The 20,640-nt window shown below is 47.6% G+C and overlaps 1 protein-coding gene across 2 annotated transcripts; it reads left to right on the top strand.

Moving 5' to 3' along the window:
• The first annotated feature begins 1,238 nt into the window (after positions 1 to 1,238).
• PRNP (prion protein (Kanno blood group)) lies at positions 1,239 to 16,819 on the top strand. 2 transcript variants are annotated; one of them, XM_086701756.1, is made up of 3 exons: positions 1,266 to 1,429; positions 4,119 to 4,216; positions 14,501 to 16,819. In XM_086701756.1, exon 3 carries the CDS (start codon positions 14,511 to 14,513, stop codon positions 15,264 to 15,266), a length of 756 nt encoding a protein of 251 aa, XP_086557882.1. In that variant the 5' UTR covers positions 1,266 to 1,429; positions 4,119 to 4,216; positions 14,501 to 14,510; the 3' UTR covers positions 15,267 to 16,819. The 2 variants fall into 2 exon arrangements, with proteins under 2 accessions (XP_025788623.1, XP_086557882.1); XM_025932838.2 differs by lacking the exon at positions 4,119 to 4,216 and having other exon boundaries at positions 1,239 to 1,429.
• The last annotated feature ends 3,821 nt before the right edge of the window (positions 16,820 to 20,640 follow it).

The following is a 20,640-nucleotide window of genomic DNA, read 5'->3' as shown; positions in this document are numbered from 1 at the left end:
ACAATTCATGGGGAAATCAGGAATTTTCCACAGTTACAGAGCTGCGATTGGTTGGTGTTTAAAGTTGGACACTTAACAGTATTCGATTGGTTCCTGCCTTTAGGTCAGACCACAACCGGGGGTACAGGTATCACAATGATTGATCAGGAATACACGGATGTGCCAAGTAACAATGGTTGATCAAGAATATACGGATGTGCCAGGCAATAATGATTGATCAGGAATACATGGGCGCGCCAAGCAATTGTACACAAGCGGAACAAGCTGGTTAAGCTTGGTTAGGTTTCAGTTTCCCATAACTTAAGCTTTTAAGTTTCAATTTTCTCAGGCCTCTCACACTCATTCACATAAACATCACCAGGCACTGTTCCACATCCCTGTAGTCTCTGACTTCTCCCCTTCCTGCCCACTTGTCCCCTCCCACTTAAGTGATCCACCCTGGGGTAGGGGTATGTAATCCAAACCCTGTTTCCAATGGGTGTCTCAGTTTATAACCTCCTTTCTTACAAACTTAGTGGGGCCTCTCGCCCATAAAAAGGGGACTAGATGTCCCATTTTTCCCAGCAGTCTTGGTTTATGCCCACTGACCTGCTTAATGAATACTGGTGCCCATTTCACTTTAAAAGTGACCCAGTTCGGGGTTATAATTTAGATGGTTCCCCAAACCTTAACTCCCATCCTTCTATCACTTCATCCCTGACCATCTTTTACATGAGACAAATCTCTACCTAATTTCTTAGCAGGAATAATGCGAACAGGAATAATAATAAACAGAACGCGTCTGTTTACCACAGGTGATGTGAGTGGACTTATTAAATGGAGTGCATTTTTCCCTGTGCGTGTCACAATCTAAATCACCTCTCTTGCATAAAATAAGGAACAGAAACTGAGTAAATCAAAGAACCAGTGATGGCCAATGTTCTTCCTAGGCCTCAAATTTTAAGAATTTATGCGAAAATTCATAAAACTGGGCAAAAAATTTTTCCTCTCTAGAAATTCCTGGCTACCAAAGTTCCAGAAATTGCTTTCTCATTCCCTAACGTCTCATTCTCTCCATTATGTAACGGGGGAGTTGGGGCTTCGGGCCGAATTTCTTTTTAAAGATGATTTTTACAGTCAATGAGCAACGTCAGGGAATGATGACACCAGGAGGTGGCATCAGCCGGTGCAAGCGTTTAAGCGAATCCCAACACGCCTTTCAGGGAGACTCAGACGCCCGGGAGCCCTTGGCAGGTCCGCACCTCCGGGAGTAAACCCCCGCCGCCCGCCCGCGGCGCACGGGAGCGCGCCTGAGACCGCGTGGTCATTGGTGCACGCGCCGCCCCCTTCCCCGCCCCCTGCCGTCGTCCTGGGCGGTGCGCTTCGCCAGCCTCCGCGCCAGTCGCTGACAGCCGCGGAGCGGAGAGCTTCCCCTGTGCTACCGAGGCAGGTAAACAGACCGGTCGCCTGGTCGACTCCCAGCGCGGGGAGGGGACGGGGGTCCGGAGCACCGGCGGGAGGCGGGGGGGGGGGGGGGGGGCGCCGCGGAGCCCGGGAGCGAGAACCCGGGGCTTTGGGGGGCGGGGGCAGACCTTGACCGTGAGGAGAAGGGGGCTTCCCTGCGGGCGCGGGGCGCGTCCGGCCTGCCCCAGGGTGCTCGTGGGTTTTCGGGTGACGAAAACGCCTGGTTTCGCTTTCCTGGTTCTGGCTGGGGGCGGCGGACGCGGACGCGGCCGGCCTGGCCCCTTGGGGAGGGATGACGATATGCTACGGTGTCTAGTCCTGCCCCGAGCGTGTTCGCGGCCCGAGGGGCCGAAAGTCCGGCGAGGTGGTGGCGATCACCTCGCGCAAACGCGCCCGGGGAACCCAAGAAGGCCCGCCAGCGGCTCCGGGCAGAGCCGCCGGGGGGTCGCGGGGCTCCGGGCTGCTCGCCGTTTGGTCGTCCTCCCCGCCGGCAGGCAGAGGCCGGGGACGCCCTTCGCCGGGCCCGGCCCCACCCGACGCCCCAGGGTGCGCGGGGTGGGGTGGGGAGCGGGCGCCAGCCCGGAGCCAGGGCCTCGGCGGGAGGGGAGTCCGGGCGCCTGGGGGCCCCCTTCGCCGGCGAGGTCCCCCCCCCCCCCCCCCCCCCCCCCGAGAGGCGGCCTCACCAGTCCAGCCCTCGGTAGAGCGTGGGCCGAGCGGGTGGGCGTGGGCGGGGCCCTCAGCGGGGTGGGGCCTGGGGTGGCCCGGCTCTCCGGTCTCGAGGCCTGGTGTGCCAGGTGGCCGGGGACACACGGCTCCTGCCTTGATCGTGACTATCGTCATGGTTGCGTATTTTTCTTCCATTCAGAGCATCACGGTTTAATAAACACTTCCCCACATGCTGAACATCTGAGATGTTTCCCTTTTCCTGGCGAAAAAACTCCAGGTGGAATAGGATTAAGGTGTTTACAAATCAAATTACAAAAAAAATGGAAACAGAAAATTGAATAAAAAGGTCAGACCTCTGGAAAAATGAAGAACTCTCTCAGACTTCAAGGAGAAAGCGAAAAATCACCAATAGGGAACAGTTTAACTTCCATGACCACCGGGGAGCTCTTAAAAAGAACCAGCTGGAAAGGGAAGGAAAACAGAGGGCTAGGGGGTGTTTTGTATCTGACACGGTTTTCATATTTGTGAGAGGAAAATGTCAAGATTATCATAGAAAAATGGCGAAATGATGAGCGATTTACACAATAAAATGCAAATTAAAGGAAGTCTGGATTATCATTTTACATCTATTAAATGAACAAAACCAAAAACGGTAATAGTTACAGTAATCCCTAGAAGAAAGTTGCCACGAGGGGGCCCCTAGCTGGCTCAGTCTGTACATCATGTGACTCTTGATCTTGGGGTTGTGAGTTGGAACCCCACCTTGGGTATATAGAGATTACTTAAAAATAAAAAAAAGAAAGAAAGAAAACTGCCATGAAACTCGAATATTCAGTTTTCCGAAGGTGTGGCGGGGCTTTGGAGTTAGAAAGATGGCCCTGCTACCGACTTCCTGACTTTGGAGGGTCACCTAATGTCATAATCCTCCTCTAGTCCATTCATAAAATAGAAGAAATGATAGAGGAAATGATACCTGCATCGGAGTTTGTTGCCAAGATTAATTTTTTGTGAAACTTACGTGAAATTTATGTGATATACCTTTATTCTTTTCCTAGTCACACCCCTCTGGGTGTCCTGAATTATTGCAGACTTTTTGTAAAACAATCTGGCAGTGCTTCCATTAAGAAGTTAAAATGGTGACCCAGAAACCCTATTGCTGGGAATTTACCTGCAATGGAAGAAACAAGCAAACAAGAGAAAAAAAGCCAGATGCAGGCACATATTGGTGCAGAATGATCTAAAATTAGAACCAACTGGGAAACAACAGCAGGGCAGTAGCTCAGAAAATCATGGCACATTAACTGGAAGGAGCATTATGTAACCATCAAAAGTCATGATTTTGGAGCCCCTGATATATGGGGGAAACTGACAAGTCAAAATGCAGGTTTCAAAACTACTCAAATGTGAATGCATATGTGGAAAATCTGAAAGTAAAAGCACCAAAAAATGGACATTTTAATAGAAGTTAGAGGTGATTTTAATGTTCTTTTTTGTTAGTATTTGCTTTTACTAAATAATACAGTTTTTAAATGGGTCACATATGTCTCAATATATAAAATGATACAGACCCACAGCTTTCTGTGTGTGAAGGAGGGAAAGCTGTGTCCTGTTTGCTGCTTTTTATTTTTATTTTTTTAATGTTTATTTACTTTTGAGAGAGAGAGAAAGAGTGCGAGTGGGGGAAGGGCAGAGAGAGTGGGAGACACAGAATCCAGAGCCGACTCCAGGCTCTGAGCTGTCAGCCCAGAGCCAGATGTGGTGCTCGAACTCTCTAACCACGAGATCATGACCTGAGCTGAAGGCGGACGCTTAACTGACTAAGCCACCCGGGCGCCCCTGTTTGCTACTTTTTAAAATGATCTCATTCTTTTTTTTTCAAATATTGTCTCATTTTTTTTTCTTGAGTAGATTTATTAGTTTAGTAATATATATATTAGGTTTTTCTTTTAAGGAATCAGTTCTTAGATTTATTTATCAATTCTAGTTTTTTCTTTTTTGTTGTTTTTAAGGACTCCCGAATATATTTGAAAACTGAACAACTTTAGCCAAGCCGAAGCAGCCGGTCTTCTCCGAGGCACAATCCCAACTCAGCTGAGCCACGACAGACGTATGTACCCTGTGGAATCTCTTTGGTCTTCTGAAGGTTGAAAGTGTCCAACTGTCATAGAAAATAAGGGTCTGGATGGGGTGCCTGGGTGGCTCAGTCGGTTGGGCGTCTAACTTCAGCTCAGGTCATGATCTCACAGTCTGTGAGTTCGAGCCCCGCATCGGGCTCTGTGCTGACAGCTCGGAGCCCGGAGCCTGCTTCCGATTCTGTATCTCGCTCTCTCTGACCCGTGCCCTGCTCACACTCTGTCTCTCAAAAATGAATAAAGATTTAAAAAAAAAAAAAATTCCATTCTCCCTTTCAGATCTTACTTTCTCTTCTAAGGCACCTGTAGCAGCTGTGAACTGCTTTGTATTAAACATTCAGATTGCCCCTGCATCTCACCCAGTGACTGTGCTGCACTGGAAAATAATCCTCAGCGAATAGTGTGGGTAGCAGGACTTACAGTTGGGAGCATTTTATTTTTTTCTGGTTTGTTAATCCTTTTTCTTCAGCTGTGTTGTACTTAATGCTGTTAAACTGTGTGTGTGAGATCACTGCCAGGGAAGCGTGCCCCTTCACGAAAAGCATTATAAATGTGGTTCAGCGTTGTGCTCCTGAGGACCTAGCTCTGAAGCCTGGTTGGGAGTGCAGTTCCCTGGGTAGCTTCTATAAATCCCCAAATCCCATTGCTAGACACTCACAGGCTCCGGGCCTGGGATAGGCACCTGAAGTGTTGCTTTTTAAAAGCGCTTCAGGCAGTTCTGGTGATAGACCGGGTTGGGGGTCCTGTTCAGTCCAGGCCTGGGCCTCAGGTACCCATGAAACCCCACATCCCAAAGTGTTTTTGCAAAATCTTGTCGAGTTTGCGTCAGATTCTTTAAGGGGCAGTGACCTCAAAAAGATGAAAATAGGACGAGGTTCTACTTTGCCCTGGTAAGATGAGGAATTTCCCCGGGGACTTTGGGGGTGGGGGAAGCTGTTTGGTGCCACTTCCCAATTTAGCCAGTTAGGTTTCAAGGTATAACACGTTCTAAGTATTAGAAGTTTGGCCCCTGGCACATGACCATTAGGCTAGTTCCTACCAGCTCTGACTCTCGTATCCCTGTGTATAAATGGGGTAATTCATGGATCTTTTACATGCCTTCTCTCGAGTTCCATTGCTTTGCCATGTGCTCATGCACCAAGGCCACATGCTCTTATTTATTTTAATGCTTGTTTATTTGTTTGTTTACTTATTTATTTATTTATTTATTTTGAGAGTGGGCAGAGGGACAGAGAGGGAGAAAGAGAATCCCAAGCAGGCTCCATGCGGTCAGCAAAAAGCCCAGCATGGGGCTCGATCGCACAAACCTTGAGATCATGACCTGACCTGAACTGAATCAAGAGTCAGACACTTAACCCGACTGAGCCACCCAGGCACCACCCCCAACCCCCACCCCCACCCCCAACCCCGCCTTTTTAAAAATAAGAATGGAGGTTGATTTTTTTTTTTTTTTTTTACATTTTATTTATTTTTGATAGAGACAGAGCACAAGTGGGAGAGGGGCAGAGAGAGACGGAGACACAGAATCCGAAGTAGGTTCCAGGCTCTGAGCTGTCAGTACAGAGCCCGACGCAGGGCTCAAACTCACAAACCGAGAGATAGTGACCTGAGCTGAAGTCGGACGCTTAACCGACTGAGCCACCCAGGCGCCCCTGGTGGTTGATTTTAATTGAAAACTTTCAGTATCTGCGGAGAATCTTACAGTTTTATTTCTTTAACCTATTAATAGATTTACTGATTTTGAGCCATCCTCGCATTCCTAAAATAATCCTTATTGGTCACAGTGTATTCTTCTTTTACTAACTGCCAAAATCAGTTTGGCGGTATTTTCTGCTGGATTTTGGCACCCATATTGGTGGAGGCTGGGTGACTAAGGGCGTGAGCCCTACCCTGGAAGTGCTGGGGTTTCAGTCTCGGCCCTTTATCAGCCCTTGGCTCTAGATGCTGTTGCTCAGGTAAAGACACTCTAACCGTTCTCTCTGCTGGGCTCCAGGTTCTTAAAACAGTTGCCTAAATTGAACATCTCATAGATGTTGCCAAGTTCACATGTCCAAACCACAGCTCTCGGTTTCTCTCCAAGCAGGACTCCCCACCAGTTTTGCCCATTTCACTAGATGACATCACCCACCAAGCTAAATATCTTACTCGCCATTGTGTCTCCAGCAACTAACACAATGCTGGGACCTTAGAAGGCACTGAAATATTTGTTGAACGAGGGGTGCCTGGGTAGCCCAGTCGGATTAAGTGTTCACCTCTTGATTTCGGCTCAGGTCATGATCTCACGGTTGGTGAGATTGAGCCCCATGTTGGGATTCTCTGATTCTCTCTCTCTCCCCCCGTCTCTCTCTGCCCTTCCCCCGATCTCTCTCTCCCTCTCTCCCTCTCTCCCTCTCTCTCTTCCTCTCGCTCTCAAAATAAATAAACTTAAAAAAATATTTGTTAAATGAATCAATGAGTTGTTGTATTGTAAATATTACATGATACTATATAATTTTTCACAACTTTTTCTTTCATTTCTCTTATGGTTAGTGGTTTGTTCAAAATTTCTATTTATTTAAAAACTGGCCCATACTAGTTATTCCGCAAATGTTTGTTGGCTGAATTAATTCTAAAGTCAGTATTTGTAATTTATATTTTAACAGAAAGGCAGTCCATCCCACAGATTTTAATTCATGGAACACAGCTACACATAGAAGGCTGTTACTCTTTTGAAGCCTTCCCTTTTTTTTTTTTAATTTTTTTTCAATGTTTATTTATTTTTGAGAGACAGAGAGAGAGAGAGAACTTGAGTGGGGAGGGGCAGAGAGAGAGGGAGACACAGAATCCAAAGCAGCTTCAGGCTCTAAGCTGTCAGCATGAAGCCCAGTGCGGGCTCCAACCCACAAACCGCGAGATCATGACCTGAGCCGAAGTCAGACGCTTAACCGATGGAGCCACCCAGGTGCCCCTAAAGGCTTCCTTTTCTAAGGTTATTTTGCCTTTCCCATTCCCCATGTGGCTCTGTGTAGTGATGTGTGCTTGTGTTTGTATTACGTTTTCAAGTCATTCGATTTTATTTAGAAATTCCTTGGGGCACCTGAGTGGTTCAGTTGGTTGAGCATCTGACTCAAGCAGTGATCTCACTGTTCAGAAGTTCGAGCCTTGCTTCCAGTGAGCCCCGCTCCTCTCTCTCTCTTTCTCGTTCTCCCTCCCTTCTTTCCTCCCAGTTTCTCTCTCTCTGCTCCTCATGGGACTGTCCCTTACAGGATTCTCTGTCTCTCTCCCTCTCTGTCCCTTGTTCACTTGCGCCATCTCTCTCCCTCTCTGCCCCTCATGGGACTGTCTGTCATCGGATTCTCTGTCTCTCTTCCTCTCTCTCTCTTCCTCTCTCTCTTTCTCTCTCTCTGCCCCTTGCTCACTTGCGCCCTCTCTATCAAAAGAAGGAAGGAAGGAAGGAAGGAAGGAAGGAAGGAAGGAAGGAAGGAAGGAAGGAAGGAAAGAAAGAAGGAAAGAAGGAAAGAAAAAAAAGAAAAAACCTTATTTTTCTGGGTTTTATTTATTAAGTTCTAGTTTCATCTCTTATTTCTTTATAACTATGATGTATTTTGAAATTTTCTGTTTTCTTCTTTTTTGAGTTGAATAATAATTTAATTTATTTTCATTCTTTCTGTTCAGTTAAACCACCCACACCTTTGACAGTCACATGGGTTCCTTTATTCCCACATCTCTGCCTTCTTGGCATCATCCAACTCTCTTGTGGTTTTGGTTTGGTTTGGTAATTTTTTTCTTTTCGGCTAGAGTGTCAAGTGTAAGTGACTTTTTTTTTTTTTTTTTGGTCCCATTTTATCTGATTCTTAATGATTTTGAATATCTTTTCATGCCCTTTTGGCTTTCCCTCTTTTATAAATGATCAGTTTTTATATTTTGTGGCCCTGTTGTCTGTTGGAATTACTGTCTCTTACTGCTTTGCAAGGATTCCTTGTCAGTTCTAGAAATGTTCTAGACTCTGTTGGTCTTAAATACTAAAAATATTTTTTTTTACCATTATGTACTCCTTCTCTTAATTTTGTCTGTAGTGTTCTTCATAGCATTAAACAAGAATCCTTAACTTTCATATCATAAGATTCTTATTCTTGGTGTGTGCTTTTTGTTTAAAAAGTCCTTCCTTGGGGCACCTGGGTGGCTCAGTCAGTTGGGTGTCTGACTCTGGCTTTGCTCTCACGGTTCATGAGTTCGAGCCCCATGTCAGGTTCTGTGCTGACAGCTCAGAACCTGGAGCTGCTTAAGATTCTGTGTTTCCTTCTGCCTCCGCCCCTCCCCTGCTCATGCTTTGTTTCTGTCTCTTTCTTTTTTTCTTTTTTTTTTTCAATATATGAAATTTATTGTCAAATTGGTTTCCATACAACACCCAGTGCTCATCCCAAAAGGTGCCCTCCTCAATACCCATCACCCACCCTCCCACCCCCCACGTCTCTGTCTCTCTCTAAAATAAAATTTAAAAAAATGAAAAGTCCTTTCCCTACTCCTCCTCCAGGTCACATAGACATACACCTGTATTTTCTTCTTCTTTTATTTTTTTTTTAAGTTTATTTATTTTGAGAGAGAGAGAGCAAGGAGGGGAGGAGCAGAGAGAGAGAGAGAGAGAGAGAGAGAGAGAGAGAGAATCCCAAGCAGGCTTCCCGCACTTGAATTCACGGACCGCGAGATCATGACCTGAGCCAAAGTCCTACACTTAACCGACTGAGCCACCCAGGCGCCCCTGTGTCTTCTTCTAATGACCTACTTTTACCTTTCACAGCTGGGTCTGTATTCCATCTAGAGTCTGCTCTTGCATGTGGCGTTAGGGATCCAGTTTTATTTTTTCTTCAGTTTCCCAGAAGCACCCGCTAAACAACCTTCCTTTCTCCAATGATTTGTGGTACCTGCTTTATTGTATATCAAGTCCCTGCTAAAGTATGTATTCAAGGGTTTATCTTCTACTCGCGTTGGTCTATTGGTTTCTTCCTAGACTTCTACTGTGCGGTCTCTACTGCTATGGCTCTGCAGTAGGATTTATATCTGATGCAGTAGATTCCTCTCTGTTCCTTTTTAAGGTGGAGTTTGCTATTCATGGACATTCCTTCACCTTGTAAGCTTATTGAACTCCTCAAAAAATCCAGGTAGACTTTGATTGTCATTTGGTTGAAATTATAGGTTCACTTGGGGGGGGTGGTCATTGACAGATATCTTTCTAATACTGAGTCATCCCAGTCAAAGCCATGAATACCTTTCCATTTTTACAGATCATCATCAGTGTTCTTTAATTGTTTCCCCGGTCTTATTTTTTCTCAGTTAAATCCGTTCCTGGAAATTTTACAGTTTGGTTTCGCTACTGTGATTTTTTTTTTTTTTTCTATTCGATTCTTGCTGGTGTAGAGAAATGCTGTTGATTTTTCTAGGCCAGTCTTGTATCCCACAGCCTTGCTGAACTCTAGAACTGGGTCTCATGTCATTTCTGATGAGTCTGTTGGGTTTTCTGTTGTGTGATCACCTTAACTGCAAATAACGACAGCTGGCTCTGTCCTTGCATTTCTTGCCCTGGCTACTTCTTTGTCTCTGCATGTGGCACTGAACGGGACCTTCAGTACTGTGATGATGGACATCCTTGTCTTATTTTTGATCTCGGACAGGAGTGCCTTCAGAGGCTATCCACTAAGTGTGTTTACTGGTTTTGTTATATAACGTTTATCAGGTTAGGGGAGTTTCCTCCTATTCCTAGTCTGCTAAGAGTATTTTTTTAAAGTGATAAAGAGCTGAAGGGGTGCCTGGGTGGCGCAGTCGGTTAAGCGTCCGACTTCAGCCAGGTCACGATCTCGCGGTCCGTGAGTTCGAGCCCCGCGTCAGGCTCTGGGCTGATGGCTCAGAGCCTGGAGCCTGTTTCCGATTCTGTGTCTCCCTCTCTCTCTGCCCCTCCCCCATTCATGCTCTGTCTCTCTCTATCCCAAAAATAAATAAACGTTGAAAAAATAAATAAATAAATAAAGTGATAAAGAGCTGTTGACCTTTGATATACTTAATGTCTTGAAATGTACCAGAGGATTGGGCTACAACCTGACCGTTCACAGAGAGTATCTTATAGGAATAGTGTCCTAGCACAGCCAGGGACTCAGAATCCCAATCTCCATCCCCCGCGATTTTACTAACCGGCACTGTAATCATGACTTGTCACCTGACTTCTCTGAATCTTGGTAGCCTAATTTGTAGAGTGAGAGGTTTGCATTAAATAATAGAAGATCTTCCCAATTTTATCGCAAACAGAAAGAAACTCTCCAAGGTCTTCTGTAAGTTTTGAGTCCCACTTACCTTTAGAAATGGTTCTATACTTCAAACTATAGCTGTTATTTTTAATAACTTTTCATAACTAAATGTTGCTTTTGTTGTTCTCAACTGATCCTCATTTCCAGATGGTCTTGTCCTCAGATATTCTGTGATTAGCCTAGTTTATCCAGTATTTGGCTTTAATAAAGTACTGGGCAGCAATGCGTGCCATGGCACACACAGCTTGGTGAGAGTGTTGCTAAAGCCAAGCCCCTCATTTACCTCCCCCGAGACCTGCCCCACACTTCTGTGTTCTGTCCATGCAGTTGTCCAGTCCACAAGCCTGGGTGCCACTTCGACTCTTCCAGGCTCCCATCCTCTACAACAAACACCAAGTCCTCCAGAAGCTGCCTTCTAATGCACACCATCCATGGAAGGAGACCATCTCCTTCCCTGTCAAGGCCGCCATCTTTTACCTCAATCACTGCAGTAGCCTTGAAACTAGTTTCCCTGTGTCCACACACACACACACACACACACACACACACACACAGTCCCCAGTCCATTCTCCACAATGTTCTTTCTCAGGGAGAACCCAGAACTCATCACTGGCTCCTTAGTACTTTCAGGATCAAGTCCAGACTACTTAATATGCCTTATAATTAGGCTGCCTGTGTTAACATACTGGGACACTCTTGAGAATGAAAGGGGGCACTCTTAATATTAGCACCAGGAACAACGGGTGTAGACTGTCCCAGGGCAGTGGGGGTGTCTGCTCAGCTTGCTGGTGAGGCCCTTTCCTGCCTGACCCCGCCTGCCTCTCTGCTGCATATGAAGGCCCCACTTCGATGAAGCCACCTGCAGCCCCCAGTCCTGCTGACACTCTCACTGCCCGTCTCCACTCTGAATGCTCTGTGGCCCTTCCACGTCCCGTGCCCAGCCTCCCGAGGACCGAGTCCCTCTCTGTGCCACCTTTACTATGTGATGTCACCGTCTGCTCACATACCTGCACGCGCTTATAGAGCTGGGACTCTTCCAGCCTTGGGCAGGGCATGTTCAAAGCCAGTCTCGGTGTTACTTCCCTTGCTACCTGCTTTTCCAGCTGCCTCAACCATATCAGGTAACATCGCCATCCAGCCGGAGTCCAGATGGCACGTGAGGTCAAGCTTTAGATAAGTGGATCGTAGTTGTTAGACAGCCGGCCATTGCAGGAAAGAGTGTTGTGAAAATTCATAAATATGGTTCACTCTTGTAACAGTTTGATTTTTAGTTTGGTTATTTCTTATGCTTTATAACAGATATGTTCACACTCCTCCATTCACTCAGCATTTATTGTGTAAGCCAGGCACTGTGTTTACGCACCTGGGGCCCAGCTGTGAACAAAACAAAACTCCCGCCCTGGGGTGGCCTGCACTCCCGTGGAGAAGGTGAATAGGAAGCAAATAATAAATCGTAGATGTCAAGTAAGCATCCCTGCTCTGGAGAAAAATGAAGCAGGAGGGGTGCCTGGGCGGCTCAGTCCGTTGAGGGTCTGACATTTGATTTCGGCTCAGGTCATGATCTCGTGGTCATGAGACTGAGCCCTACATCAAGCTCTGTGATGAGCATGGCACCTGCTTGGGATTCTATCTCTTTCTCTCTCTCTTTCTTTCTCTCTTCCTCCCCCCTGTCCCTCCCCCCCCCCAAAAAAAAAATGAAGCAGGATAAGGGGATAGGATGCAGGGTGCTGGCTTAGGTAGAGTGGCATGGGCAGCCCTGCAGAGGTGACATTAGAGCAAACTTGAGCCACATGAGTAACTGTGGAGGGAGAACCTTCCAGTCCTGGGAGCAGCAGGTGCAAAGGCCCTGAGATGGGAAAGTGCTTATTAAGTCTGGGGAGCAGGAGGAGGCCAGAGAGGCAAGGTCATGTGGGGCCCCGCCGGCATGGTCAGGACTTGGGGTCTTACCCTGGGCATGAAGGAGTGCCACTTGGGGGGAAGGGAAGAGGCATGGTGTGAGCTACATATTAAAAGGTTGTGTGAGCCCTGGGCTGCTGAGTAGAGAACACACAGTGGGGGCCTGGGGAAAGCAGGGAGGCTGGTTGGAGGCTGTTGAAAGAGCCCGTCCAGGAGCAGTAGATGCTTCACTCAGGATACTAAGTAGTGTCGGGAAATGTGAGTGGTTTTGGGATTTAGGATTTATTTTCAGTATAGAGCTGATAAGATTTGCTAGTAGAATCATCGTGCCCTGTGAGAAAGAGGAAATTCAAGAATAACTCCACGGTGTTGGCTGGGTTCGGCTCATTGGGGTGAACAAAGTAGTTGTTGACATAAAACTCCATTAAATTGGGAAATGTTGACTGGGGCGACACTCCCCTAGTTCAGTTCCCTGCAGCGTGTGAGCAGAAGTGTGGGCAGCACGGAGGCCGAGAGCTGGAGCCTGTGTGCAAGTGAAGAATACCCCAGGGGAGCAGGCTTGTAGAAGGCTGGGCGCCGGGGACTCGTGCTGAGGGTGCCAGGAGAAGGCCAGCCGGCGTGTCCCAGGACCCTGCCCCTCTAACCCTACCCAGAAGAGCCTCCAAAAATCCTGACTGGCATGATCTGAGCAGTTGAACTTGGCTTGTAACTTTCAGATATATTTTTATTCACTTATGGCCACCGAGATTTTCAGTAATGATAGTAGAAGCATAAACAAGATGTGAATTCATTTACTTACTGCATCGTTCTCCTTCCCCTGCGTGTGTGTGTGTGTGTGCCTTTGATCTCTGCGCTTGGAACGGAGCACCCAGGGGAAATAAGGTATTTAATCGGAAGGGAGGTTTTTAGTTTGATGAACGTGCATTCTGTAGAGGGTCATTAATCATTATCCAGGATACTTGGCTGGTTTAGTCCTAAGCTGTGCTGGTCGTTGTATGTGAGACCGGTTTCTTTTGTACCAACAATTAGAAAATAAGTCACTCGTAAGCCATTAAATGCCGAACTAAAACTCATTCAGTGACTGAGTATCCGCAAATTTTGTGGACACGGCCATTTTTGACCTGCTTTGAGCAGCCCTTTTTATAGAAGAAAAGATGAATTGACAAGCAGGCTTGCAAGATCCTGCATGTTTCCCGTTTCCAAAAACTGTTGTATTGAGAATTACTTTTGAGGAGATTCTTGCCGCCACTTACACGTTGTGAGGGTATGAATTCCTTCACGCACAAACACCTATCGTGGGCCTGCTCTGCCAGGTGCCTCCCCAGGTCCCGAGGAGAGAGCAACAAACAGGACTCGCTCCCTGCTGACATTCATTCCTGCAGATGAAAGAAGACATGAACCAGCGGTTTTCAAAGTCATTTAATTACTGCAAACTCAACTGGCGGGGGGGGCTTCCTAGCTCACAAGACTTCCATAGGGGCCACACCAAGTTCCCAGAAGGTTCCAGAAGGGGCCACACCAGGATCCTCGTAGCAGTCCACACAGCAGCCAGGGACTTGCCTCCACTCCCAGCCCCTACAAGTAACTCCTTGGGTGCAAGGGAATGAGGCCCGTATTGGTGGGTGAAGAGTTCCCCTTCACGTAGAAGCCCCAGACCTTGCAGGATCTGGCGTCCCTCGTGACAGCCCCAAAGGGGCATTGCTTCCAGGGTTCCCACAAGGACATGCCTGGTTACAGCAATCACCCCTCTAGGGATGCTCAAAGCTATGGCAGACCCACCAGACGCACTTTATCAATCGGGTTATTTTTACCATAAGCAACATTGCTAACATTCCATCGTTATCAGGTTTCCAGGAAACAGAGCCAGAAATGATCTGAAGGACAAATTTGTCCTTAGAGAAGGACAAAGCTGTGTTAACGCTTTATTTGACATTACTTTTGTCATAAGTGCCACAGAGGAGAGGTAGGAGTGGAGAGCCTTTGTGACCGACATGCAGACGCTCTCACTCGAGCGTTCATTCATTACGCAGCAAGGGCCGAGTGGTTCCAACATGAACCTAAGATGCTGACACCCTTCTCATTTTGCAGATACATCGTCATGGTGAAAGGCCACATAGGCGGCTGGATCCTGGTTCTGTTTGTGGCCACATGGAGTGACGTGGGCCTCTGCAAGAAGCGGCCGAAGCCTGGTGGAGGATGGAACACTGGGGGGAGCCGGTACCCGGGGCAGGGCAGTCCTGGAGGCAACCGTTACCCACCCCAGGGCGGCGGCGGCTGGGGTCAGCCCCACGCCGGCGGAGGCTGGGGTCAGCCCCACGCCGGCGGCGGCTGGGGACAGCCCCACGCCGGCGGCGGCTGGGGTCAAGGTGGTGGCACCCACAGTCAGTGGGGCAAACCCAGTAAGCCGAAAACCAACATGAAGCACATGGCAGGAGCCGCGGCAGCCGGGGCGGTAGTGGGGGGCCTCGGCGGCTACATGCTGGGGAGTGCCATGAGCCGGCCCCTCATTCATTTTGGCAACGACTACGAGGACCGTTACTACCGTGAAAACATGTACCGCTACCCCAACCAAGTGTACTACAGGCCAGTGGATCAGTACAGCAACCAGAACAACTTTGTGCACGACTGCGTCAACATCACGGTCAGGCAGCACACGGTCACCACCACCACCAAGGGGGAGAACTTCACGGAGACCGACATGAAGATAATGGAGCGCGTGGTGGAGCAGATGTGCGTCACCCAGTACCAGAAAGAGTCCGAGGCCTACTACCAAAGAGGGGCGAGCGCCATCCTCTTCTCCCCGCCTCCCGTGATTCTCCTCCTCTCACTCCTCATCCTCCTGATCGGGGGTTGAGGGCGGCCTTGCCGTCTTCCCCATCTTCTTCATCTTTTACGGGTCGGGGGAGGGGGTGTCTACCTACAGCCCTGTAGTGATGGTGTCTCATTCCTGCTTCTCTATCGCCCATAGGCTAATACCCTTGGCACCGATGGCCCCGGGAAATGTAGAGCAGACCCAGGATGCTATTTATTCGAGCCCCGAGGGATTGAGTCCTTCATGGGCCAGTGCTAGTGCTGGGCTGGGAATAACAACAACAAATAATCATTGGTTGATCTAGGGCTCCTTTTTTTGTCTAGTGCGGCTGATTGAGGCGAAATCGATTCTCAAAACAGCCTTCAAGTCCCTTCGCCTGAATACCTCCGGCTCCTTCCCCAGCTAGAGCTCAGTACACTAATGCCCCATCTTAGCCGTGATTTCACGGCAACGTGGGACATTTTCCTCACCCGTTTTAAGAGAACCTGACTACATTTCCCCGTTCAGAGAGCATTTCTGCCAAATTTGAGTATCATGGCCACATGATACTCATTCAAAAAACAAAACTAGAGATCCTTAGCTCCTGGGCCCAGGCTCAGCGCGCCAGAGAGCACGTGCCCTGTGTCTGCACAGAGCTGGGACAGAGTCTTGCATTTTGCAGTGTGGGCTACACAGCAGCTATCGTGTCAAGGGGCACTAGACCTCGGCAGACGAGGTTTTCACAGGGAACGCGCGTAACCAACAACACAAAAAGACTAAAAAATAGCCCAACACTTGGTGCCCTTGGAGGCGAGCTCCCGGCTTGGACGTTTAAAGCACCTACTTGTGGCATTCCTTTCTTTCACAACCTAAACTGTAGAGAAGTAGGGCAGTAAAAAAATTGCACCACTCTCTGGGCACTGAGAGCAAATCTTTGGTCATTTACCTGGGAACCAGAAGCATTTTTACATAGACGAAGGCGCAGCGTGAAAATACCGTTCTCCCAGAGCATTACACAATGAAGAAAATGATTAGTAGACAAAAGAAGTGCTCGCATTTCTCCATTGCTGTCTCATAACTGTCGAAAGCCAGAATTGTGTCAAGTCCTGGTTTGGCCATCCCAAAAAATACCTTAGGTGGCAGATGACAGAAACATCTATTCAGAGTGGAAAAAAAGAATTCTGTTACTGTTATTTAAGGTAAAATTATTGTCTGGGTCATTCATTATTGTCACCTAGCTGATAAATTACCGTCCTGCAATGTTACTGGCTTGCACTGTGTGGGTATTTGATGTAAAAAAAAAAAAAAAAAAAATCATTACATATATATATATTGTGTATGACCAACATAGAAATTTGGGTTAGAGGAGTTAACATCTATCTGATCTATCGTACCACCTGTTTTTGTAAGGTACTAAATACTTAATACGTAGAAAACCCTTTTGCGTGGTCCTCAGGCTTACATGTGCACTGAATAGTTTTGTATAAAGATCCATGGTGGATCTTTGAAATATGCATGTACTTTATATTTTCTATATTTGTAACTTTGCATGCACTTGTATAAAAAATTGTATAAATGTTCTATATCTGGACCAGAATTAAACAGGAGCTAAGTGAGTGTGTTGTGGTGTTGGCAGTGATGTTCTCCACTGTGCCCTGTGTTGGCAGGGCCATTGTGGCGGTGAACTGGAACAAAGTGGCTCGTGCAGTCCCCACGCCCCTGTGGTGACCAGTGTCCCCTGCACCCGCTCGCGATCCTGCCCTCAGCTGTGCTCTGGGCACGCATGTCAGCTGCTCCCGGCTACCTTTTCATTTTTTCTGCAAATGTCTTGAGTGTCCTTGGCACTGGGTAGATGCCAAAGGCACTGTTGCAACGGAGGAAGACAGTCCTGGCACTCTGGAAGCTGCTTTTCTGTCCTGGATTTTGAAATAGAGGATTTTCTTGACTAAATTGGAACTTAACAGGCTCTCAGGTACCAACTTGATTGCCCCTCCCCCCCATACACACACCCCTCTCACCCCCAGTCTCAGCTCATAAAATCTCCCAGACCTTTCTCTCGCAACTGTAGTTTACCAAGAGCAGGAAGTAATCACGGAAATGACGGTGGTAGAACTCACAGTATTTGTTAATACCTTAGGAAATGCCAATATCCAGTAGCGATTGCAGCATCAACTTTGTCCTAAAAACGGCAAGAAAGAAGTCCATGCGTCGGAACCCTATCGCTTGCAAAACTGCTGGAACGGACAGCTAAGTTTCAAAAGCATGACTCATCCATGAGTAAGCCTCAAACTTAATCCCGAACATAAAAGTTTCTAGAACTCTTTTCAGTTTGGGCCATTTTCCTAATTCTTTAAAAATAAACTTCATTACCTGCCGATTCTCAAGAGTGGCCCACTGAGAAGACTTCAAATGTCCAAAGCATAGATACTCAGAGAGCCAAAGTCAGTGATCTGCCATGTACCTCAGGCCCCGTATTTTCTTCCTGTTACTTCCCAACTCCTGTGAGTTGTGCTAAAAGAATTTTCTCTTTAAAAAAAAAAAAAAAAAGCACCCGGGTAGCTAAGTGGTTAAGCGTCCGATTTAGGCTCAGGTCATGATCTCACGGTTCATGAGTTCTAGCCCCGCATCGGGCTCTGTGCTGACAGCTCAGGGCCTGGAGCCTGTTTCAGATTCTGTGTCTCCCTCTCTCTCTCTGCCCCTCCCCCACTCACTGTCTCTCCCTCTCTCTCTCTCTCTTTCTTTCAAAAATAAACATTTAAAAAAAGAAAGAAAGGAAAAAAACAATTTGAAAACGATTGACTTAACTGATTCTAACTCCCAGAGAGGTTTCTTCTGGGGAAGTGTCACGTGTCAACTTGTGTTTCCCACCTCTCTGGGGCTGAGACCAAATAAGTAAGTGTCCGCTGCTTTGGATGGAAATTTGGGTTTGTATTGCTTCCCACCATAGTGGGAGCCTTAATCTCCTGAGCTTCCCCAGACTCCAGCCTTGCCAAATGGGACAGGGAGTTAGGCCTCGGAGGGCCCATCACTGTCCCACACCCCCCCCAGGCCACATGAGACACTGGCTTCTCATAGCCCTCAGGCTGGAGCTCTGGGGCCCCTGCCCTCGCTGTGTACTTCAAAGGGTCCCCTTCTAGACCTGCACTGCCCCCCTTTCCTAGACTAGATTCTGAGTACCGAGGATGCTGGAATTCTCCACCAAATGGCCCCAAACCAACTTCCAAGGTTCATACAGTCCTCTTATCTGCTCGACCTTCCGCAGGTGGACACCGTGGGTATACACACCTCAATGTCAGAGAGATAGCCAGGGGTAGCTGTGGGGGAAGGGAGCTCAGAAAGAACTTGGACACGTGGGCCCCGGTGCCCACACCCACGAACCTGAGGTGCCTACAAAGTGCTGGCTGGATCCAGGTGGAGAAAGGAGAGGGCAGCCACGGGCTGCAAGCTGTCCTTTGGACTCTTTTCTTCCTCCAGGGCCTGCGACTGTTAGCAGCAGCCCTTCCCTCAGGCTTCTAGGGGGAAACTAGGGAAGGATTTTGCAAGAGTCATTCGTTTGTCAAATGTTCTCAAGCCATGCAAGTGTCTGTATATTTTCAGACAGGCCAGGACTGGCCCTGTGAAGTTCTGGCTCAGTAATAGTGGGAGCACCTGGGTGGCTCAGTCCGCTAAGCATCCGACTTTGGTTTGGGCCATCATCTCATGGTTCGTAGGTTCGAGCCTCATATTGAGCTCCGTGCTGACAGCTCAGAGCCTGGAGCTTGCTTCAGATTCTGTGTCTCCCTGTCTCTCTGCCCCTCCCCTGCTCACACTCTGTCTCTGTCTCTCTCAAGAACAAACAAACATTAAAAAACTAAATAATAATAATAGTGAACCAGAATTACTGCCATTTTGTTACATTACAGTTGCTTCTGTGCAACAGAATGCTGCATTGCAACTATCACACTTCAAAAGAATTGTTTGTTACATGAGTGTGTATAACACGATTTTAAGTGAAAATCAGAGTATGAACCTATAAGAACCTATCCATTTTTTATAAGACAAAGAAATAAAATGTAGAAACACAGAAAAAGAAAATACCAGAAATACACAGGCCTTACTGTTAAAGTGCTTATTGCTGGGTGTAGATAACAGGTGAATTTTTATTTTTCTATTTTTCTATTTTCCAGAAAATTTACAGCGACCAAATACTGCTTTTATAAGGAGAAAAAGATCTGTAACGATTATTTTTAATTCCTCTCTGGGCACATACCAGCCTGGCCATTAGGTCTTCAGGGATCTAGTGTTTTCTCAGACTTCAGTACAGCTTCACACATGGCACTGGGCATGAAAGGCCTTATCTGATCTTCATAAGATCCCTATTTTAGAAACCTGATACCCAGAGACATTCTGTCACTTGTCCAAGGTCACACAAATAGCATGTTCCTCAAAGTATATTGCGGAAACACTTCGCCTTTGGTTTGCGGTGATATTTAACGGTTCGGCTCAGAGGTCCCAGGCCTGAGGCACTGTGCACAGCTCACGGCCTCTGTGAATGGTGCCCCCTGGTCTCCCACGGAGCTCCAGCTTCAGGGGACTTAGCTGACCCCAAGCAGAACCTGGAGGAAGGGTCAGCAATCCTAAAAGCAAGCTGGGTCCAACATTCCTCCTCCCCTGAACAGACCCTCTGTTGCTCACTGTCCCATACGTGGCCCCCTAGCATTATTTCAGGGGGGACCTTCAGCCAGGCCCAAAGGTTGTTCACAGGTGGTGGACCCCTCCAATTAAACCATGGTCCCCTAGAGCATGGGTCACCTCCTGGAGCCCCCAAGGTACAGGCCGCCAGAGTGAGTGTGGGTTGGGAGCCCGTCCTCCCTAACTGTCCTGGCAAATCTGCCCCTTTCCTCCCTCCCTCCCTCTCTAAAAACAAACAACAAACAAGCACAAACAAGCTCATTGTCTTAACTTTTGTATTGGACAAAGGTACCAGTCTTCAGTGACTCCATATCCCTTCGCGCCCTTGCTTGACCCGGTCACTCCAACACCCCATTTTCATTGCCTTCCTTGCTGACTATACCATCGCTTTTAGGTCTTTAGAACTGCCAGAACAAATTGCCACAGACTGGGTGGCTTAAAAGAAACAGAAATTAATTTCCTCGCAGTTGTGGAGGCTGGAAGTCTGAGATCAAGGCTTCAGCAGGGATGGTTTCTCCTGAGGACTCTCTCCTTGGCTTAGACACGGCCATCTTCTCCCTTGACCTCACGGGGTCTCCCCTCTGTGTGTCAGTGTCCTAATCTCTTTCCATAAGGACAGCGGTCACGGCCTCATTGTTACTTAACTTTGAATTAACTCTTTAAAGGCTTATATATACAGTCATTTGGAGGTTTGGGGGACTAGAATTTCAGCATATAAATTTTGTGAGGACACAGTTGAGCCCACAATACCATCTGTGTTCTAGAA

This window comes from Puma concolor, chromosome A3 (genome assembly GCF_028749965.1).
Source record: "Puma concolor isolate L17-30 chromosome A3, mPumCon1.1.hap2, whole genome shotgun sequence".
Taxonomy (NCBI): domain Eukaryota; kingdom Metazoa; phylum Chordata; class Mammalia; order Carnivora; family Felidae; genus Puma; species Puma concolor.
This window is presented reverse-complemented; position numbering and strand designations above follow the sequence as displayed.

Excerpts from the sequence above, each read along its gene's own strand:
- PRNP (XM_025932838.2), top strand. The coding sequence starts at position 14,511 with ATGGTGAAAGGCCACATAGGCGGCTGGATCCTGGTTCTGTTTGTGGCC.